The 19900-nt window shown below is 38.2% G+C and overlaps 4 protein-coding genes across 5 annotated transcripts; 2 read left to right on the top strand and 2 right to left on the bottom strand.

The window, feature by feature from the left end:
• The first annotated feature begins 30 nt into the window (after positions 1–30).
• Positions 31–2851, top strand: LOC125467832. The gene is made up of 2 exons (XM_048567878.1): positions 31–428; positions 2000–2851. Exons 1-2 carry the CDS (start codon positions 75–77, stop codon positions 2516–2518), a joined length of 873 nt encoding a protein of 290 aa, XP_048423835.1. The 5' UTR covers positions 31–74; the 3' UTR covers positions 2519–2851.
• A 50-nt stretch (positions 2852–2901) lies between these two features.
• LOC103933641 (carboxyl-terminal-processing peptidase 2, chloroplastic) lies at positions 2902–8447 on the bottom strand. 2 transcript variants are annotated; one of them, XM_048567877.1, is made up of 14 exons: positions 8252–8269; positions 7597–7699; positions 7339–7519; positions 7092–7241; positions 6537–6619; positions 6133–6341; positions 5794–5862; positions 5262–5380; positions 4926–5001; positions 4766–4807; positions 3916–4024; positions 3409–3506; positions 3240–3333; positions 2902–3163 (listed from the first exon to the last, which is right to left on the bottom strand). In XM_048567877.1, exons 2-14 carry the CDS (start codon positions 7597–7599, stop codon positions 3044–3046), a joined length of 1353 nt encoding a protein of 450 aa, XP_048423834.1. In that variant the 5' UTR covers positions 7600–7699; positions 8252–8269; the 3' UTR covers positions 2902–3043. The 2 variants fall into 2 exon arrangements, with proteins under 2 accessions (XP_048423834.1, XP_009341602.2); XM_009343327.3 differs by having other exon boundaries at positions 7339–7699; positions 8252–8447.
• A 1236-nt stretch (positions 8448–9683) lies between these two features.
• Positions 9684–11130, bottom strand: LOC103933640 (eukaryotic translation initiation factor 3 subunit A). The gene is made up of 3 exons (XM_009343326.3): positions 10885–11130; positions 10415–10462; positions 9684–10112 (listed from the first exon to the last, which is right to left on the bottom strand). The coding sequence occupies exons 1-3, from the start codon at positions 10928–10930 to the stop codon at positions 9889–9891; spliced, it is 318 nt and encodes a 105-aa protein (XP_009341601.2). The 5' UTR covers positions 10931–11130; the 3' UTR covers positions 9684–9888.
• Positions 11131–16896: 5766 nt separating this feature from the next.
• On the top strand, positions 16897–18643 carry LOC125469848 (ammonium transporter 1 member 1-like). Its single transcript, XM_048567857.1, has one exon. It carries the CDS (start codon positions 16976–16978, stop codon positions 18491–18493), a length of 1518 nt encoding a protein of 505 aa, XP_048423814.1. The 5' UTR covers positions 16897–16975; the 3' UTR covers positions 18494–18643.
• Positions 18644–19900: the final 1257 nt, after the last annotated feature.

Raw genomic sequence — 19900 nt, 5'->3', positions numbered from 1 at the left:
ATTGTAATAAAGTCGGAGAGTTTTAAGCGGAGAATAGATAACGAGAACGTGGCAGATGGAAGATCGCACTGCACATGGAGAGCGGTGTCCTCCCTCTCACTGCACAGCCTCATCCATGGCGGCCCAGATATTCCTTCCACTTCATCTTTCAAAATCCACTTCCTAATTCCCACTTGAGTCGCTCCTACGCTCCTAGCTACCGTCGCTGGGACTCCAATGCCGAAACCATTCGTTCCCAAAGATTCGGTTTTAATTTCAGAGAAGAAGACGCCGGCGATGACGAAGAAGAAGAAGAAGAAGATTACGAGTACAGTAGAAGTAAGGGGAAGAATAAAAGAAGGTGGTGGTCGGACGAGTCGTCGGAGATGGAGGAGGAAAGCTCCGGTGGAATCTTGGAGGATGCCATTGATAGTTTCTGGATATTGAAGGTACTAACTTTCACTTCATTTTTGGTTATTTTTATCAAGTTTGGATTTGGGAATGCTTCAATTTTGGAGAGCATACATTTTATTCGAGCGATATTCTAATTAGTCTAATCTAAACTGTGGATAAGGGATTTGAACTTGAATTCATAAGGGGAGGACGCTGCTCTAGCCAACTTATCGATGCACAGCTCTGTTTTTTTTTTTTTTTTTCTTTTCGGAGAGCTTACTTTAGTTGTTCTTACCCGTACCCAAGTAATAGAATGCATCGATATTTATAGCTAGGTTTTGTTTTGATAGATGGCTTCGCTTGCATTCGAAACAACTGTGAAGACAACGAAATAGATATTGAAGTCTGTTGTTTTGCTATCTTTCGGCACAATTGGTGTCTTTGATTGTGTTGTCTCAAGAGTTTACAAGTTAACCGATGCCATTTAATAATGTAATTTGCTTTGAGATCAAGTTATCGTCTTAATCTTACAGCGGTAATGAATCAAGAATTGGAAAGTGATGAAGTCCGTTATCATCACTTGTGCTCTTTCACTGTCAAGAGTTTACTGTTATGTTAGTTAAGCTATCCTGTTCTCGCTGCCTTTTAGTATTTGCAAAGTTCCGCAACTGACATTTTGACAACTTACATAGCATTATGCAGTAACAAAATTACTGACCAAATTTAAACATAGGTCGGAACTTCTATTTGAAACAACCTAATAGAGTATTCCTTCCTTTCCTTCTTTCTTTCTTTTTTCTGTTTTCAAAAATCTCTCCCCGCTTATTCTGTTAGCTTACTGATTAGGCTCATGTAGTATATTTCTGTAAATATGTAAGCCTACTTTGGAGTTTTAAGGTCGGTGTGTTTCATGAGTTTAATAAATAAAACTGGAAGAGAGCTGATGCTAAACACAATGTGGTTGAAGGCACTCCACTGGTAAAGCAACCAATGAAAGGCGGCATGATGGGGCATTATCTCAACTGAGGGAAGATGCGTGAAGGTAGGAGACAATGTTTGGAGTGCCTTAGTTTGAGTTAGCATATCATCAATGTGTAAAGTAAAAAAACACGCAATGTGTTCTCTTAGCACTGAACAGCTGTAGTAATCATCTCTATCTGTTAATGAATATCTTTGATTAGCGGTATTATGGATTGGCTGATTGATACGGTAACTTGATTGCGAATCAAGAATGGGCAAACTACTTGAATAACTTGTGCCTAGTGCATATTTTTAAGACATATTATTGTTAGAATTCGTGCTCTGAAGATGAATATTTTCTGTCGCCTGATTGAGGGACATCCCAAGCTTAGGTTTATAAATATACATGTTCTGCCTCATTCCTTACTTCACATCTGTTTTTCACATGATGTATTTGTTGAATCAGATATCTGATATCATCAGATACCTGAATACATAAGCATTTTGATAAAGTGATTCACGAAAAAAAAAAAACAAGAATCAAATTTGACCATCGTAATGCCAAGGTCGAGATACAAACGTTGGATCTAATTTTTCGTATTATGGTTGTGCTGGTTGGTTTCTATTGCAGAATTTGTCATAGGTGTATTTTCTTTTGTTGGTGCAGGTGTTCAAATCCTATGGATGGGCATTTCCAGCTATTATTGCATCTTTGCTGCTGTCCACGGGTCCGAAAGCTTTCCTCTTGGCGTTAGCACTCCCCCTTGGTCAGTCAGTATTTTCACTGTTATTTGAGAAGTTGTGGGGACGGACATGGAGTAGGCCGAAACGCAAGTCCAGGACAAGGAGGAGAAGGAAACCTTTTGCCAGCAGTTTTGGTAATGCTAAAACAGGTGACAAAGAAAGATATGTTGAAGACCAGGAAACTAGTGACAGAAGTATGGGTTATCAATCTTGGGTAGTCGGAAATGATGCTTCAGCGGATGATAGTGGTAGGGAGGCATCGAGTTTAGGTGGATGGGATGATCTTGAAAGAATGGAATCTGCACGGAGGCAATCTCGAAGAAAGCCAATGGGGAAGGGTAAGTTGAGTCGGAGAGAAAGAAATAGCGACACGCCGCTGCTGTTAAGATTGTTGATTGCTGTTTTCCCATTTTTGGGTACATGGACAAAGATGTTTTGGTGAATAGAGAATGTAAACCAAAAGTCTTAAGCCTGGAGCATGACCTTGATTATTTTCCTGCAGCTTAGATCAGGCACTACGACATTCTTTGCGCCGGCTCTTGCACGCCTTAGGATCCAGAATAATATCGGTTGAGGGTAAGACCAGGGATCAAATTTCAGCCAGAGCCAATTTTGTATACGCCTGACTTGGATGCCGGCGTTCCTACAAGTTTTATTTCACACGCCATTGTACATAGCATATATTCCAAATATAGTTTCACAGTACATTTGACATTTCATTGCATACAGTGGAATCTGGTATTTATCTTATAAGGAATTTGGTTGAATACAGAAATATTCTTATGGTAGACAACGGCACAAATATTTCTCATTCACATCGTAAACTTCTGTAATCGAATACCATTAATCAAACGTTGCCATTTGTTTACAAAATCAAACGAAACCTTCAAAGAATGTGAAACTACGCCTGTAAAAAATCGTCGCTTTCCTGTATTGTAAACAATGCTAATGTGCACGATAACTACCGTCATGTTGCAAATAGCTCAACCTTGTTGCAAGCAGATGCAGGGTCCTGGAGGCAGTTACAAAAGGCCTCCTCATCTTTGGGGAATGAAGTTGGCAGGGGATGGTCTGGAATCACACCAACCTATAGAAACCAGAATCAAGTTAATCGAGAGCAACGTGAATAAAGTAAATGGGGAGAAAGAGAGAACGCATCAGACCTTATCAATGTCTGTGTGAGCAGGTGTCTCATAGCGGGCGACTGTAACAACCAAGCCAGAGCCATCGGATAGCTCAAAAACTGACTGAATCTTGCTGCATAGAGGGATGGATGGCTTATGTCAGGAATGTACAATTTTATTCATGGGAATTGAGCAGAAGCAAGATTACCCCTTCCCAAATGTGGGTTCTCCAAACAACACAGCACGTTTATTGTCTTTCAATGCCCCAGCTAAGATTTCACTTGCGCTAGCAGTTCCCTTGTTCACCTGAAGAACCTCAGACGATACACATACCAAATCTCACCAAGCAATTCTTCAAAGGTAATGTTTCATAGTACGCACATGAACACACGCTAAATACAAAAAACAGAAAGGGTACAACAGCGTATCCTAATGTTTAAATCAACCAATTTGCAAGAACGTCACATTCTCAAGCAATAAAATACTGATTCCAACCATAGAAGGGTTCCTTTTTAATAAGACAAAATATCAGAAACGAAAAACTGATTCCACTATCAAACAGCATAGAGATTAGAGACGGGCCGGAGCTGGAGAACCGAAAGTCTAAATGATGACAACCCTGCACTATTAATAATAACATATGCAAATGTTTGCATAAGCATCAAGGAATATCATTGACCAAATCTACTTAATCATATTATAAATGAACATGTACCAGCACAACCAGGGGTTCTGAAGTTGCCACTGCTTGGCTTCCATCGGTGTCATATATATCTCGAACACCACGACTATCACAAATATATACAATCACACCTTTGTCCAACCTGAAAGAAAAGCATCTAATCATGAATTTACACAATTTGGATCTGATATAAGGGAGCGCAAATTAATATTTGAAAGACAAACAATGATTTCTAAATTTGTTAGAAAGTTGAATTTTAAGAATTTGTGCTGCATAAATTGGATCAAACATAATGGCTTCAAACATGAATCGTGAAAGACCATTCAAGGCTTCAAGCAGCATGATTGCAATCTAGTAATCCAGTAGCTTTCGGTGGATTGTCTTTCTAAACCTTGTTGGGTTGAAGGAGAAACTGGAAAGAAGCATCTTTCTTTTTCTTAGGAATAAGTTCCCAAAGTATCAAAATATTTATTGCATGGCTATGACTATGTGCAAACATTAGTTATCTCAGTTCCATAAAAAGTTGTTCAGAAAACCCAAACAAGTAAGTCCACCTGAGCTTTTTTTTTTTTTTTTTTTTTTTGTTTTGAACAAACAATATTATCTACAATAAGGGGAGGGGTTTGGGCTTAGCCTCACAATGGGCTAGCAATATTGTGGTTCAAATTCGCCTTTGGCAAGAATCGAACCTAAGACTTCTCACTTACAAGTGAAGAGGAATACCACCATACTGCAGTACTAAGTGGCCAGCTGGGCTAAGTTAAATATGCACCAAAAATTTTGTTTATTCCACCGTCCCAAAAATAATACCAAATTGACTCGTTAAGTAAAAAACAAAAATTATAAAAAGTTAAATTTCCCACAGCTCTCCAGGGCAACTTACCAAATCTTAGCAATCTCAATTCCTTCTGGGAAAAGACCACCACTGCACCAAATTTAAGCAAATATTAAGCTTTCAGAAAGCCTTCCAAAAGGGCAAATTTTACTAGAGCCTTGTCGAAAGATAATGTTAAACTAGACCCACGTTGATATATAATGATTACCTATTGTCTCGAAGATCCAACACAAAGGCATTAACATTATTACTCCTTAAGGTATTAATTGCTTCCTTGACAGCACCTGCATGGGATGCAAAGTTCTTAGACCAAATTGCAGAGATTGACGAGCTCGCTCCAAACAAGGTCAAACAATTGAAGTACTGAACAAGATGATGAAGCATTGAGTAAATAAAGTTTTAAACAGAATGAGCAATGTTTTCTTCAAAATCAAGCGCAAGTGAACAGATTTTCTTTCTCAGTGGGAGTGGACTTAAGAAGATCAAAACACCATACCATCCTACATAAACTTATATCAGTTCGGTAACTACTAGATCTCCTTACCAGATGCATTTTGATTGAACGTTGATAGTTTGATATAGCCAATCCTAGGGGAATCCTTTCCGGAAGCAGGGACCGCACATAGTCTTGACTTTACAGGATTCAGTGAAACTTTCTCCCGCCTAGAATACAGCAAGAAGGCATTTAAATAAATTTAAAAATGGAAAAAAAAGACTCTAGATTGAGTAAAAATAAAATCACAATTAAGCCCACTCCTAAGTGCTAATCCCCCACTTTAACAGTAGCTCAAGGGTCCAAGCAAATGGGATGACTTCTGGTTAAACACTGAGCTCAATTGCCAGCCATCAAATAAAATGAGAACTTAAACCAAAAGCATTCTTATATTTTTAAGTTTCACTAATTATTAAATGCATTCCATGACGAAGTTAAAACCAATATATTATCAAATCAATAATCTCCAAACACTTTTGGGCAAACAACATTATTATCCCCAAAAAAAAAAAAAAGAACGAATAATTCCTTAGACAATGATATTACAATATTTCATCACGGATGAATGAAGAATTGAACCTACATTAAATCCAGGTGCTTTATTTCAGGTCCACTACGAACTGTTAGTTTAACTGTACTTCCTTCAGCTCCCCTGTAACAATTAGGAAAAACAAGATATAAATGAAAATAAATAAAAATTTAGTGGGGAAAAACAAGTCATGATTCTGAAAACACTTGTTTCAATTACAAGTAACCAGACCCACACACAAATTCAAAGGACCCAAGGTAAAGAGCTTCTCCAGATTTTTAAATGATACGACTTCCATCTACAAATTTTGTGAGTAATCCCCATTAAATCCTAGTACTTGATGGATAGTTACTATAATGACAGGTTAAGTGGCAGGAAGTGTAAGAAACTCACTGTAGCCGCTCTGCAGCATCATATATGCCCATTGTTTCTGTACTTGTATCATCAATAGCCAGAATAACGTCCCCAGACAAGATGCCAGCTCTGTTTGCTGGACCTCCCGGGGAAGCTGAAATAACAACAAGACCAGCTGCTGATCCATCAAGTTTTGTAGGGTAGCCAATTGACAGCCCTACGCCTGTAAGAGCACCTTGAGTTCCAGACTGCCTTTGAAGAAGATATTAACAGATTTCAGGAACAAGAACTATATTCAAATCAAACTGAAGAAATGTATCTTAAGATAATGAGTGATTTGTAGAGTGAGTTTGATGTAGTTTCTAATGGTGCATTTCATTCTTATTCAGGCTAAAATGAACTACACTAATACACTAATAGTATAAGAAGAAATATCATTGTACCCGTAGACTATTGAACTTTTCAGGCTCCAGAAACCGAGTGAAAGGATCCTCCAATGTGGCAAGCATCTTCTTAATTGCCATATCTGATTGCAAATAGAACATTAGGATTTTAAGAGGTAGAAACTGGAAACTGGAAAGATAAGTATAGTATTTTCAGTTAAATGAAGTGATCCAGCTGGCACAAAGCTTTGCTCATTTTTATACAAAACCCAGCTACAGCTTAGTAAAATAATGGTTTGTCAAGTGAATGGAGCCTTTGGCATGGTAGGATCAGTAAATCTTGAAAATTTTCAAGCTGGAAAATGAAATGATAAGTAGTAAACAAAAGTGAGAGTGGACTTTAGGTGATTCAAAGTCTCAAACAGCGGAAAAACCAATTATCAAGTCAAATAAGGTATCATATACAAAAGTGTATTGTATAAAACAATTCACTAAGTCCAATGAACCACTGTCGAGGTGTACTTCAAAAGGACAGTCTTGGTATTTCAAGCTGCTTTTACTATAGTAAATTTTCCCAACAATACAAGATTACTGACTGTAGGAAGGATATCATACATGTCTCTTCTCTTGTGTTCATTGGTTCATTGCGCAATGCATTTTCTCTGTACCGAAACCAACTTTGTCCATTAAAACTTTTGTCAACATATGCACGGTCAATCATCTTCCATGCCTCTAAGAAGATACGATTCTCTTCTGTGAGAGCCCCTGGGCAAGTCAATAAAACAACAGATTAAAGTAAATCTCTTTAACATTGCACGACTTTGGGTTGTCATTACTCCATTACCGTATAACGTAAACTTACACGATGGAGTACTGCTAACAGAAAGAGAAGCTGACATGACAACCATCAGTCCAGCAACGAAAACAAAAACATGCCGTCTAATTTTTTCTGAACATTTTAGCACTTCATGGAGACTGCCAGCATATTTCTTCAGTTGAAGTTTTTTCCTGACCTTACTATAATTTGCTGAAAACAAACCACCCTGACAAACAAAACTCCGACTGAGCCTCAACACCGGTGGAATCAAGAAACTGTGCTTAAAGTCCCCATCAGTGTTACCATAATTTATCGGCCTCTTAAGCGACGTAGTCATTATACAAATTAAGGGAGACTTTGCTCGAGCTTCTACAATCCTTACTGGAAGATACTTCCAGTGCAGCACCTGCAAAGAGTCCGGTTAAAAAGTGTAATTATGGGAGTCCCCATTACAACCAGATAACGCCCGGCATACATTATAGAGCGGTATCTTTCAGGAGCCACAAGGCCTCTTTAGTATTAATTTCCAACGTTAAAACTCAGGAAAGATACAATATATAACTAAACTACCAGAATGGATATAATAAGCACCAACACGTCCTAAGAAAAATAATTAGAAACGATCACCTAGTCGTATATTTTCCTTCGTAAAATGATTTAAAGACTTAGGACAACTATAATTAGGTGTTTACACAAAACAAGTTGCAATAGAAAAGCAAGACATCTTCTTGGAGCACCTACCAAGTAATTTAAACTCATCTAACGGCAATCAATACATTGATTAGAACGTAATTTCGCAAAAGATGAAACCCGAAAAGCTTTAGAATTTTATGATTAAAACGTAATTCTGCAACTATATTGTTCTCTAATTCCATAATTGTGGATTATGCCCAGAGAAAGAGAGCTAAAATGAGGCATGAATTAGATAGAAATCGATGAGAGAGAGGGGAAGGGGTACCTGAGGCGGAGGAGTGGCGGCCATGGAGACAGAGCTACGGTGGTTCTTGTAGAAGCTGGAGAGTAGGAAATGAGAGGATGAAGATGCAGTTGCAGAGCTAGCGAGGACCTCCATGAATGGAGAGTCCGCACCCGTAGAGCTCTTCCTTTCCCTCTGAGAACGTTATCCAATGGGAAGTTTCATTCGAAGCAAAAGATATCATTCCAAAGCCAAATTAAAAAATTTATCCCACCAACTTCCCATTTTACCCTCAAATTAAAGTTGTGCATCAAGCACATGTGCAATTGCATTACGGTCTGGTAGTATTCCTCTTCACTTGTAAGTAAGAGGTCTTAAGTTCGATTTTAGCCAAAAACAAATTTGAACCACATTATTGCTAGTCTATTGTAAGGCTTAACCCACTTCCCTCCCCTTTAAAAATAAATAAATAACCATGTGCCCATGTGAAATTGCGTGGAGAGGTAATTGAAGAATTGGACATCCAAAGACCAAAATTTTTGAGAGACAAGGTGGTGGCCCGCGAATCGGTGGTGGCCCGCGAATCGGTGGCGGCAGGCGAGGGGGTGCCGTTGTCGACAACAAAACTCCACCGAACCTAACTCAATTCAGGTGACACTTTCTCCGACATTATCGTCAAAGGGCACCATCATCATCGTGAACTAAGCCAAGCACACAACTATCATCGTTATGGTCATTGTGTCTTTCCAACACGAGTTTTTAGAGATGCGTACCTGATGATTCATTATTAACAAATTATAATGTATTTAATCTTAAGCGTATCTAAGAGGATGAATTGAGCCTAAGAAGGATAGATGATATTCCATTAGTGGCATGGAATCGTTGTAGGTTTCGTAGGAGAGAGTGGGAGATTAATTGATTGGGATGAACATACAAGATGTTATTTAAATCAGTACATATAATGGAGCGAGAGCTGAGATGAAACTCACATCCCTGTATAACCGTTTCCACGGAAGAACCACCTCAATATCCTTTTTTTTTTTTTTTGGTCAAACAATAAATTTTGTTAAATTAGATGTTAGATTAGCCGAACCCACACCATCATGCAAATGCTCAACTCCTTTCTACTACTACGGTAAAGGGCCACTTGCAGGGAACCACATCAATATCGACACCAAAAGACAGATGTCATAGCTACTCTTAGACTCGACATTGAGTTTGAAATTACCTATTTTGAAACCCGTCCCCCTTGGACTTTTGGTGTTGTGCTCATCTTGCTGGTTATTTTTGCTTTCAACCCAACCCTAAATCCTAGACCGAAAGAATTTTCTGGTAACCTGAACCGGTTATGGCAAGTATGGCTTCATCCCAAGCAAGGGAGAGGCATCTGTATCATACAAAACCAAATTTTAAGGCAAATCCTTCAAGACATGAACCTACAGATTCGTCCTTAAAAAACCACCTGCTCCAATTCTCCCACACTAAACAAAGACTAGATATCTCAAATTCTGAATTTCCAACGTTACAATCAGAATATTCCGTGAGACAACACTTCAGGGAAAGAAAGAAAATTAAAAGTAGAGATGACGGCTTACAACAACTCGTCGAGGTTAGCTACTAAAATCAGCTTCTTCGGAACAGTCCCCGCTTAGTCAGGCATTCGGTTCTAAGACGAGTCTTCAGTTCCCGGCCCATTGCTGAAACCTAGGCACACACACCTCTCTACTAAAGGATGGTGAAGCAGCAGCTGCTGCAGTCTCAGTTGATCTTCTCATCCTCGAAAGAGCCTCTGCACGCAGCCTTTCTAATTCTTCCAGTTCCCTCTCTCTTTGCCTCTGCCTTTCAGTAATCTCGCCTAATTTTGCCCTCCATTCAGCTGCTTCTCTCCTTAGTCTCTCCTCTTCTGCATGGTTCCCCACGGCAATATACGATGCACGTCAAAAGATGACAACAAAAAGTATATCAAGTACAAAGGGTCGAGAAACAAAATCAACTTGATCAGCGACGCAAATTCATAGTCCGACAACAGAACCAATTATGATGGCAAACTACATTGAATTTTCCCTTAACTAAAGTACTAAAGTTTCAAAGATCAGAAACTACCATCCGAATGAAAACAAAACTGATTCCATAACCCTCCCAAACAAGATGGTCCAAAACTGAGAAGAAGCTTGACATACTAAAACTGTTTGTAACGAAACATACCTTCTTCACGCAGCCGGGTTTCGAGCTTTCTCTTCCTCATGCAGATTTCTGAGCAAAAATCGCGGCATTTATCATTATTGTTAAGAAATATTTTTTAGTTACATTCATCGTTTTTTAAAACTATATATTAGTTTCAAATTAAATACCAATCAACCCCTAAACTCTCTGGAACCACTAATTATCCAAAGCAATTTTCAGATTTGCAAATTAATTTGGCCCATTGGAGCAAGATCATGTTTTCTACACAATTTTAGCTAAACATCAACCAAATATCCTAAACCTCGAACAAGCCTTACTTAATTACTGATTTTTTTTTCTAATTGTAAAATATTTAAAAAATTGAAGGGCAAAATTACAACAGAGACAAGATTAAGAGACTGAAATCTTCAAAATTAGAGATAAAAACTTCTAAATATAAATAATTAACGTTAAAACCTAGATAACAAGGCAAAAATTAACAATGCACTTACCTTCCACTCGCTCCAACCCACTTTCCGAATCTGCAAAATCTGCCATGTCTGAGTCAAAGATTGAACCACCACGAAGCTCCGGTGAAGCGATAATTGCAGCTACCTGATTGCGCAGGCCACTGCGCAAAATCCGCACAAATCAATTTCAAATTTCGCGGCAGATGGTGGCGCGCGGAGAGAGAGAAAATTTAGGGTTTTAACTTCTTTACGCGCGAAAAAATAAAAGAAACCAAGAAGGCTAGCGGCAGATTTAGGAAGGCTAGTCAACGGAAAGGACCAAAAAAAATTAAAAAAAAAACAAAAAGAAGGGAAGGTAGTATTGGGCTGGGCTTTCGTGTGAACGGCTCAAATTTATTATGCAATTTGAACCTATGAATAACATGGCAACGCCAAGGTACTAATTAATATTTTCGTTTTCAGATTTCATAATTAAAAAATAAATAAACTGTTTTGATAACTTCTTTCAGTTTTTTTTTTTTTTCAAAAACCAATCTAAATTTTAAAAATTAAAATTAAAAAAAAAAAACCATTTAGTTTTAAAAAAATGAAAATGATGACACTCATCAAACAAGTTTTCTGTTTTCTGAAAAAGTCAAAACAAAACTAAAATATATTTTTTTTAATTATTATTATTAAGGTGAGGGTAAGGATTCAAAATTATTACAATAAGTAGATACTCAACACCCTATTCATTATGATATTGGTCCACATACAAACTAAAATCTAAAAACAATATACTTATCAAACAACCCTTTTTTCATTTTTTTTGTTGATCAAAAGACCCCTTAATAAAAATAAAAAAAAACCTTTCAACAAAACTTCTATTTGAGTTTAATTTGAAGAGTCATAAATCTACAAAAATTATACCGCATTTGTTGCTCATGTGGTTGTAAGAATCCATGCATGCGTTGACACAAAAAAAAATCCATGCATGCATTAACCGATAAAAAAAAATCCCTGCATGTCCGATATTGATTGTATGAAAGAAAAAACCAAAGGACTTAAAAGGAAATAGGAAACGACAATGAATAGTTAAATGTGTGGCTTACTTCGAACCCTCTTGTCCTTTCTTAATATTGGTGTATAAAAACATAACAAAATTATTTGGTTCAATTGTTGTGACAGCCCGTCCCTAAAAATTATGGTTTTTATAATTTTAATATGTGAAATTACGGAATTGCCCTATGGACAAAGCGTGATTTTTCGAGGACTTATGTGATTCTCGTATATTTTGTCATGTTTCTTGACATATTCGGATAGAGCTCGATCTTACGGACACGTAGGCACAAGTAGAAGTGAATCTGGAGTTACAGTTAAAGTTTTATTGAGTTACGAACCCGAAAGTATTTGGAATGAATCATTATTTTAATTATCTTACACTATATTTTTATTATTACTAAAGGATTTATATGCCATTGGTGAGTGTGGCTGGGAAAAAGGAGGAAAACAAAAAAGAAAGAAAACGGGGAAAGAAGAAGAGGGAACAAGAGAAAAAAAAAAAAAAGGAGGGAGTTGGACAAATAGGGAGAGGAGAGAGGGTAGGATGGCCCAATCAGAAACGGAAGAAAGGAGGGGAAAGGAGAGAAAAAGAAGGGGGGAGACATGGGTTGGTCCGTGCAAACCTTCGAACCCAACCCGTTCCGCCAATTTTCCAGCCATTTTCCACCATTCTTCTGGCGAACCACGTCACCTAACCACTGGGAAAACATTCCCCATTGTTCCCTCTACCTATTACACCCAAAATTGAAGATGTTTGGCTTTGATTTCATAGAATCCAAACCGTAGGGGGGTGATGGCACCGTCACTCCAGTCCACCAAACCTGAAATGTTTTCATGCAATTAACACCACCAATAGACTTCCCTTGAGGCCTAGAACAATGCCCAATCCTTGGTTGAAGCGTCGGAGTCGAATTGAGGACGAATCAAGAACACCTATTTCTAGGGTTTCCAACAGTTCAAGGCAAATTGGAGCCCTTCCAGGCCAAATTGAACATAGCCACAGGTATAAAGTTTGCTCTACTCTTTGAGATCTTCATTTCTGTAATTTTTGAGAATGTTTAGAAATAGTTGAGTTTTCTGGCAAGCCGAGGCGACCAACCGCCACCCGCGGCAGTGCACGGCCAGGAAGCCGACATTGTGTTTTTATGCGAACTTGTTATTCTAATTATGCTTTTGAGACCTAATTGTTGTGGTTTGAATATTAATACAATTGTAGTATATGTTGGATAAAATGAATATATTTGGATTTGGTTTGAATTCTGGATATGTGAACTACGAATGGCTTGATCCCTGTTTAGGGTACGTAGGCAGTCTAACAAGACATTAGATGCATCCATACAATATTTGAGACAAAAGCCTTATTTGGGAAATTAAGCAATGTAAAGGAAATGGTGAAAATTTGAGTTTTAACTTTATGATTTGTTGGTTAAATGTGGTCATAAAACAGTGTGTGAAGAATAGAGAAATTGAAGTAAGGAATCGTAAGTATTAATAGTTAGTTAAGCTAGTGTTTAGTTGGGCTTGTCACCAATAATTATTCCTGAAAATAAATAGTTCCGGAGTAGGGCGTTATAGATTGTGCATTTTACGCCACATTATATGTGCATATATATATATATATATATATATATATATATATATTTAAAAGCACTACGATATGGTTAAATTTTGGATTGCATCATGGCATATCCATAGGTATATTATTGTGCATAATTATTGTTATGCTTTGAAGTACGAAGGTGAACGCATGACGCACAGGTAAGTTCAGGTAAGTATATGTTGTGAAATGTGAGATGCATGGTTATAATTACATTTTATTTGAAATGATTGAGTTATGGCATGACTATATTTATGTTTTAAGCAACTTCGACACTGTCGTACAAGTTGTAATGATAGGCAACTCCAACATTATGGTACATGTTGCTTGTGAGTCGTACAGGTCATTATAGGTGACTCCATCTTACGTGATAGCATTGATTAATGAGATATGGGTGAGTCGTACAGATCATTATAGGTGACTCCGACTTACGTGCTAGCATTGATTGATGAGATATGGGTGAGTCTTACATGTCACTATAGATGACTCCGACTTACGTGCTAGCATGGATTATTAAGCACCTGATTATTTATATTGCTGATGAGATGTTGTATCATGGTATACTTCTGGATTTACTGATAGTATACAATTGATTTCATCCTTATACGTAGTATGATTTTCTGGGAAATTATATAGGTTTTACGGCGAGGTTATTATTTTTGATAAGTGAATGGTTTTTGAAAAGCTTTGTTTTCACCCACTTACATTTTCTATTTTGCACCCCTTCAGGTTCTAGTAGTAAAGTTTTCGTATTGATGAGGATTCGTGGTATTTCCCAATATAGGTGACTTCTTATTATAATATAATCGTTATCTTACCTTACTGTACTCTACTTATACTTTGTATCACATGTATATGGGTCCATACCAATCCATGCACGTCCGATATTGATTCTATGAAAGAAAAAACCAGAGGACTTAAAAGGAAATAGGAAACGACAATGACTAGTTAAATGTGTGGCTTACTTCGAACCCTCTCGTCGTTTCTTAATATTGGTCTATAAAAACATGACAAAATTATTTGTATTCAATTGTGGCATGGAATATTCATCAGTACTAGCAGATAAGATTTGACAACTTGAAATTACCACCACGAAATTTTCAAGAGGCTTGAGAGAGCGCGTCTTTGGGATTTCGAAAGCACTTTGTCAGGATTTAGAATATCTTTTAATTGCATATGTTTATCGTAAATAGTGCGATCAATGTTCGTCAGGTATTATTTGTATTCAATTTTAAATAAATAATTTCAAATAATTTCTTATAACTTGATATACTATGAATGGACACAATTAAAGTATCTTCACAAAGTAGGTTATGTTACGGATCTTCGTTCCAAAATAAAGGAAGTAGAATAAAAAAGGTTGTAATATTCCAATTTAACTTTTAAACTTATTTTCTTTTTTTTTTATGTGCATCCATATGTAAAAAGGGAGCATCTTAAAAAGGTCAAAATGAAACTTTTATACGCTTTCATGCACATTATTGAAATAAGATTATCTTCCTTGTAAGTTGTAACCGCCAAAGAAAAAGTAAAAATAGGATTCCAAAACAAAAAAAAAAAAATGTAAAAATAAGCACTAGAAGAAAGATTTTGTAATCTCTATTAATTAATGAAACCTTCTTTGTCAACCAAAAGAGAGTGAAAAGACTACTTAGTCTTCTATCATACAAAAAAATGATGGACAATAATGTAATTTCACAAGTCCAAATTTTACTGTTTTTTATTGAAGCCTTACCTACATGTAATATTAAATACCTCCTACTAATTAGGTATCGAAACCCACACAGATATATCACGTTATCGTCATTTATGTGTGTTGGACTTAAGACCTCTCATTTACAAATGAAGAGAAATACCGCTATATCGTAGTATTGTCTATACTACTTAGGGTTATACAAGATTTATAATGATTTTCTGTTCTTTGAGAGAAACATTGTCGAAGAGAATAAATAAGATCTCAGGTGGAGTTATTATTATTATTTTTTAACAAACGATATTATCTACACTAAGGGAGAGGGGTGAGCTTAGCCTCACAATGGGCTAGCAATAATGTGGTTCAAATTCGCCTTTGGCAAGAATTGAATCTAAAACTTCTCACTTACAAGTGAAGAACAATACCCCTAAACCATAGTACTAAGTGACATCTCAGGTGGAGTTACTGAAGTGCCACAACAAATTAGGCAAACCAAACAATACCGCTAGATCATCTAAATTTCCACTTTTTCTTGGATTTTCTACAAGTTCGTAATTTTATTTGTTACTTGATTATAAGAACGTAAATTTTGTGAGTACGTTTATATGACGTTCTAGCCAAACATAGGAGAATTTAACTTAAAAAGCATCTCTGCACGCGCTTATGCGCAAACGAAAGGCCTTTTACCAATCACGCGCACTAGATACGATTTACAAATTTATATTTGATTTTAGACGTTTTTATTTGATTGATACCTTAAATAATTAATTATTTCACCTAAGCCAAGGCTCTTGTGGCTTTACATTTTCTATTAAGAAAGTATGATTATAGCATGTGGAAAAGCGATAGAATTCCACTCCCCTCCACTCTCCTCACTTGTATCTTGATAATTAATTGTGAGGCTAAACTAATTTTTTTTTATGTAAATAATATAGTTTATTAAAAAAAATCGGAACATGTGCTACAATTAAGAATTTGTTTGTTTTTAGGAGTGTGTTATCCACTTTTTTTTTTAATTTTCAGCAGTTGGATCGGATAAATTAAAAAATATAAATTAACAAGGGATGTAAGATAAGTAAAAAGAAATGTGAAGATAGCACACCCCTATTTTTAATGGGGTAATAAAATTTTGAAAACTAAAGAACATGGAGTTGATGATTGATCAATTACTTAAGCGTTGATAAACGTACTCATTTTTATTAATGACATATCATTTAGTTTATAAATTTTGTTTACAAATTAGTCTTCCTTTTTAACATGTGTATATCTAATTTGCAACCACTCTTTTCTACTAATTTATTTAAGTAAGGGAGCATTTTTGCTCATCACTATTTAATGTGCACTATCCTATTTATCACCGTTATATAAGTTTGAATTTCAAGATTCGTGTAGTAGATAAATACAAATCTCAAAATTTAAATTGATAAATAGGATGATAGAGTATACACCACATAAATAATGGTGAGTAAAAATACACTCTTACATGTTAATTATACAAACCCATGTTTAAGGTAAAAACGCAGAGAGAGATTCATAGTTCTGAATCCTGACCGTATATTCCGACCTTTTCCAAAACCAAATCAGCTGCAGATGATAAGACTCCAAAAAGCCATCAAATCACGTATGAACACCCCATGACGTGGACCCCACACCGCTCCAAAAAAGTCAAGCCACCAAGTCAAAAACTCTCTCCCTCCCCCCTATATATACCGTACAAGTACCCCATTTATAGCCAACTAGACTGCTAGAGAGAGCAGACGACTCCAACTCCACCTCTCTTCTTTCTCTCTCTAATTGCTCCAATGGCAACGTGGGCAACACTAAACTGCTCGGCTACCCAGCTAGCCGACCTCCTTGGGGGGCCCAACTCCACCGGCGCAGCCAACTTCATCTGCAACCAAATCGCCGTAGTCTCCACCAAGCTCTCCGACACCGCCTACGCCGTCGACACCACCTTCCTCCTCTTCTCCGCCTACCTCGTCTTCTCAATGCAGCTCGGCTTCGCCATGCTCTGCGCCGGCTCCGTCCGCGCCAAGAACACCATGAACATCATGCTCACCAACGTCCTCGACGCCGCCGCCGGCGGCCTCTTCTACTACCTCTTCGGCTTCGCCTTCGCCTTCGGTGGCCCCTCCAACGGATTCATCGGCAAACACTTCTTCGGCCTCAAAGAAGTCCCGTCCGACACCGGTTTCGACTACAGCCACTTCCTCTACCAGTGGGCCTTCGCCATCGCCGCCGCCGGAATCACCAGCGGATCCATTGCCGAGAGGACTCAGTTCGTCGCCTACCTCATTTACTCCTCCTTCCTCACCGGATTCGTCTACCCGGTCGTCGCCCACTGGTTCTGGTCAGTCGATGGCTGGGCTAGCGCCGGAAATACCGGAAACCTCTTATTTGGAACCGGGGTCATCGATTTCGCCGGGTCGGGTGTGGTCCATATGGTCGGAGGCATCGCCGGTCTGTGGGGGGCTTTCATCGAAGGCCCCCGAATCGGGCGGTTCGACCACTCCGGCCGGGCCGTCGCTCTCCGCGGACACAGCGCTTCTCTCGTCGTTCTGGGCACATTTTTACTCTGGTTCGGGTGGTACGGGTTTAACCCCGGTTCGTTTACCAAGATCCTGAGTCCGTACGGGGCATCCGGATCCTATTACGGGATGTGGTCAGCCGTGGGTCGGACCGCCGTCACCACAACTCTCGCCGGATGCACCGCTGCTCTCACCACTCTCTTCGGAAAAAGAATTCTGTCGGGTCACTGGAACGTAACGGACGTCTGTAACGGCCTTCTCGGCGGATTCGCGGCGATAACCGCGGGATGTTCTGTCGTCGAACCGTGGGCGGCGATCGTATGCGGGTTCGTGGCCGCCATCGTTTTGATCTCGTGCAACAAACTGGCCGAGAAGTTGAAATTCGACGACCCGCTGGAGGCGGCGCAGCTTCACGGAGGGTGCGGCGCGTGGGGGATAATTTTCACGGCGCTGTTTGCGAGGGAGAAGTACGTGAACGAGGTGTACCCGGGAAAAGAAGGGCGGCCATACGGGCTGTTTATGGGCGGCGGAGGGAAGCTGCTGGGGGCCCATTTGATACAGATAGTGGTAATTATAGGGTGGGTGAGCGCGACGATGGGGCCGTTGTTCTTTGTGCTGCACAAGCTGAAGCTGCTGAGGATATCGGCGGAGGACGAAATGGCGGGTATGGATCTGACCCGGCACGGGGGGTTTGCTTACGTGTACCATGACGACGGAGACGAGCAGAAGCCGAGCATGATTCAGCTTAGAAAAGTAGAACCGAACGCTTCCACGCCGCCGACTTCTGTGTAGAATCTAATAAATTTCCGTATTAAAATTAAATTTGAAATGTTGCAAAATGTGTGGTTTGAATTTGATTAGGACGGCTATCTAAGTGTTATTATCTGTAAGATTTGGTGTGAAATAATGTTGTCATTAAAAAAAATTGTGTGTAGTGTGTTAGTGGTTGCTGTATAATTTGTATATGCATGTTGACAAGAAGGAAGTTGTGGAGGAACACAAGACTGGGTATTTTTGGTGTTAAATTAAAGAGTAATATGTGGAGTTGGAGAGGGTTGGGTTTGTCTGATTTGGCATGAGTGATTAGAGAACCATAAGAAATGTGTGGCTGTGGCTGTCTTTGTTTTGATATGGTTTGTAAATGAGATGGGAACCGGGAAGAGACCAAAACGTAGCGATGGGATGAAATGAAATCAACGAATGAATGAATGATGCGGTAATGTTGGAGCAATTTTGTCCATACCCAAACAGACAAAATTAATTATTTTTCATAGTGCCAATTGTCTTGCCTTGCCCTCCTCTCTTAGAACCAACGATCAGATATACATGTATTATAATGTACCTTGAATACAAGCAGGTATATCACGTATCATAATACAAATAAAAAACCATTAAAGAAATTTCCCTATACATTTATCGATGTTCCATGGAATGAGTGATGAATGATGATGTTGGCATGATATAATGCAGGTGGGAAGAGTGGTGGGATATGATTTATATGAATACTACCAATGCACCAGCTTATTTCCTTAATGTGGTGTATGGTGGTGGGATATATCATTGTATGGCATTTTCCAAGTTCAAATCTTAATCTTCCGTAGAAATTTGACTTTGGATGATCCCTTTTTTGTTTTTGACACAAAGAATAATTCAAATAACTAAAATAAATCATACGTACACATTTGGAAAAGAAAAGGACAATTAGGAGGAAGGGGCGGCTAATTTTGACATATAAACCGAAATTTCTAGCTATATAATTCAACATATTTTTTTTGTTTTCATGTGAAAAAAAAAAAAAAAAAACAAACAAACAAATAAAAGACCATTCATGTCAAAATTTTAGAAAAATTGGTCAATAGTTTAACATTAATATTGTCCTTAACTTAACTAACTGTAATCACTTAGTACTACAATCTAATGGTATTTTTTTTTAGCTATAAGTGAAAAGTGGAGTTTAACCTACTATTTTTTTTAATATACTGTAAATAATATTATTTGTTAAAAAAAAAAAAAAAGACAACAAAAGTGAAGGATGCAATGGAAAAGAACGTTTGGCACCAAAAGAGAAGAAAGGTGGCCAGTCAAAAATGCTAGTGTGAAAAGTATTAAACTAAAAAAGCAAAGCAACTACAGGTTGTGGTTCGGTCAATGACGACTTTGAACGCCGCCCTGTGGAACATTGGAAAAGTCCAACAATTC

This window comes from the organism of the source record quoted next, unplaced genomic scaffold, assembly GCF_019419815.1.
Source record: "Pyrus x bretschneideri cultivar Hongxiangsu unplaced genomic scaffold, Pyrus_bretschneideri_v1 Contig46, whole genome shotgun sequence".
NCBI lineage: Eukaryota > Viridiplantae > Streptophyta > Magnoliopsida > Rosales > Rosaceae > Pyrus > Pyrus x bretschneideri.
This window is presented reverse-complemented; position numbering and strand designations above follow the sequence as displayed.

Excerpts from the sequence above, each read along its gene's own strand:
- LOC103933641 (XM_009343327.3), bottom strand. The coding sequence starts at position 8,365 with ATGGAGGTCCTCGCTAGCTCTGCAACTGCATCTTCATCCTCTCATTTC. Across the intron at positions 4,025-4,765 it reads ATTGAGATTGCTAAGATTTG|GTTGGACAAAGGTGTGATTG; the intron begins GTAAGTTGCCCT and ends CTTTTCTTTCAG. Across the intron at positions 3,507-3,915 it reads CAGAACCCCTGGTTGTGCTG|GTGAACAAGGGAACTGCTAG; the intron begins GTACATGTTCAT and ends GAGGTTCTTCAG.
- LOC125467832 (XM_048567878.1), top strand. The coding sequence starts at position 75 with ATGGAGAGCGGTGTCCTCCCTCTCACTGCACAGCCTCATCCATGGCGG. Across the intron at positions 429-1,999 it reads ATAGTTTCTGGATATTGAAG|GTGTTCAAATCCTATGGATG; the intron begins GTACTAACTTTC and ends TTGTTGGTGCAG.
- LOC103933640 (XM_009343326.3), bottom strand. The coding sequence starts at position 10,930 with ATGGCAGATTTTGCAGATTCGGAAAGTGGGTTGGAGCGAGTGGAAG. Across the intron at positions 10,463-10,884 it reads TGGGTTGGAGCGAGTGGAAG|AAATCTGCATGAGGAAGAGA; the intron begins GTAAGTGCATTG and ends ATTTTTGCTCAG. Across the intron at positions 10,113-10,414 it reads AACCCGGCTGCGTGAAGAAG|AAGAGGAGAGACTAAGGAGA; the intron begins GTATGTTTCGTT and ends GGAACCATGCAG.
- LOC125469848 (XM_048567857.1), top strand. The coding sequence starts at position 16,976 with ATGGCAACGTGGGCAACACTAAACTGCTCGGCTACCCAGCTAGCCGAC.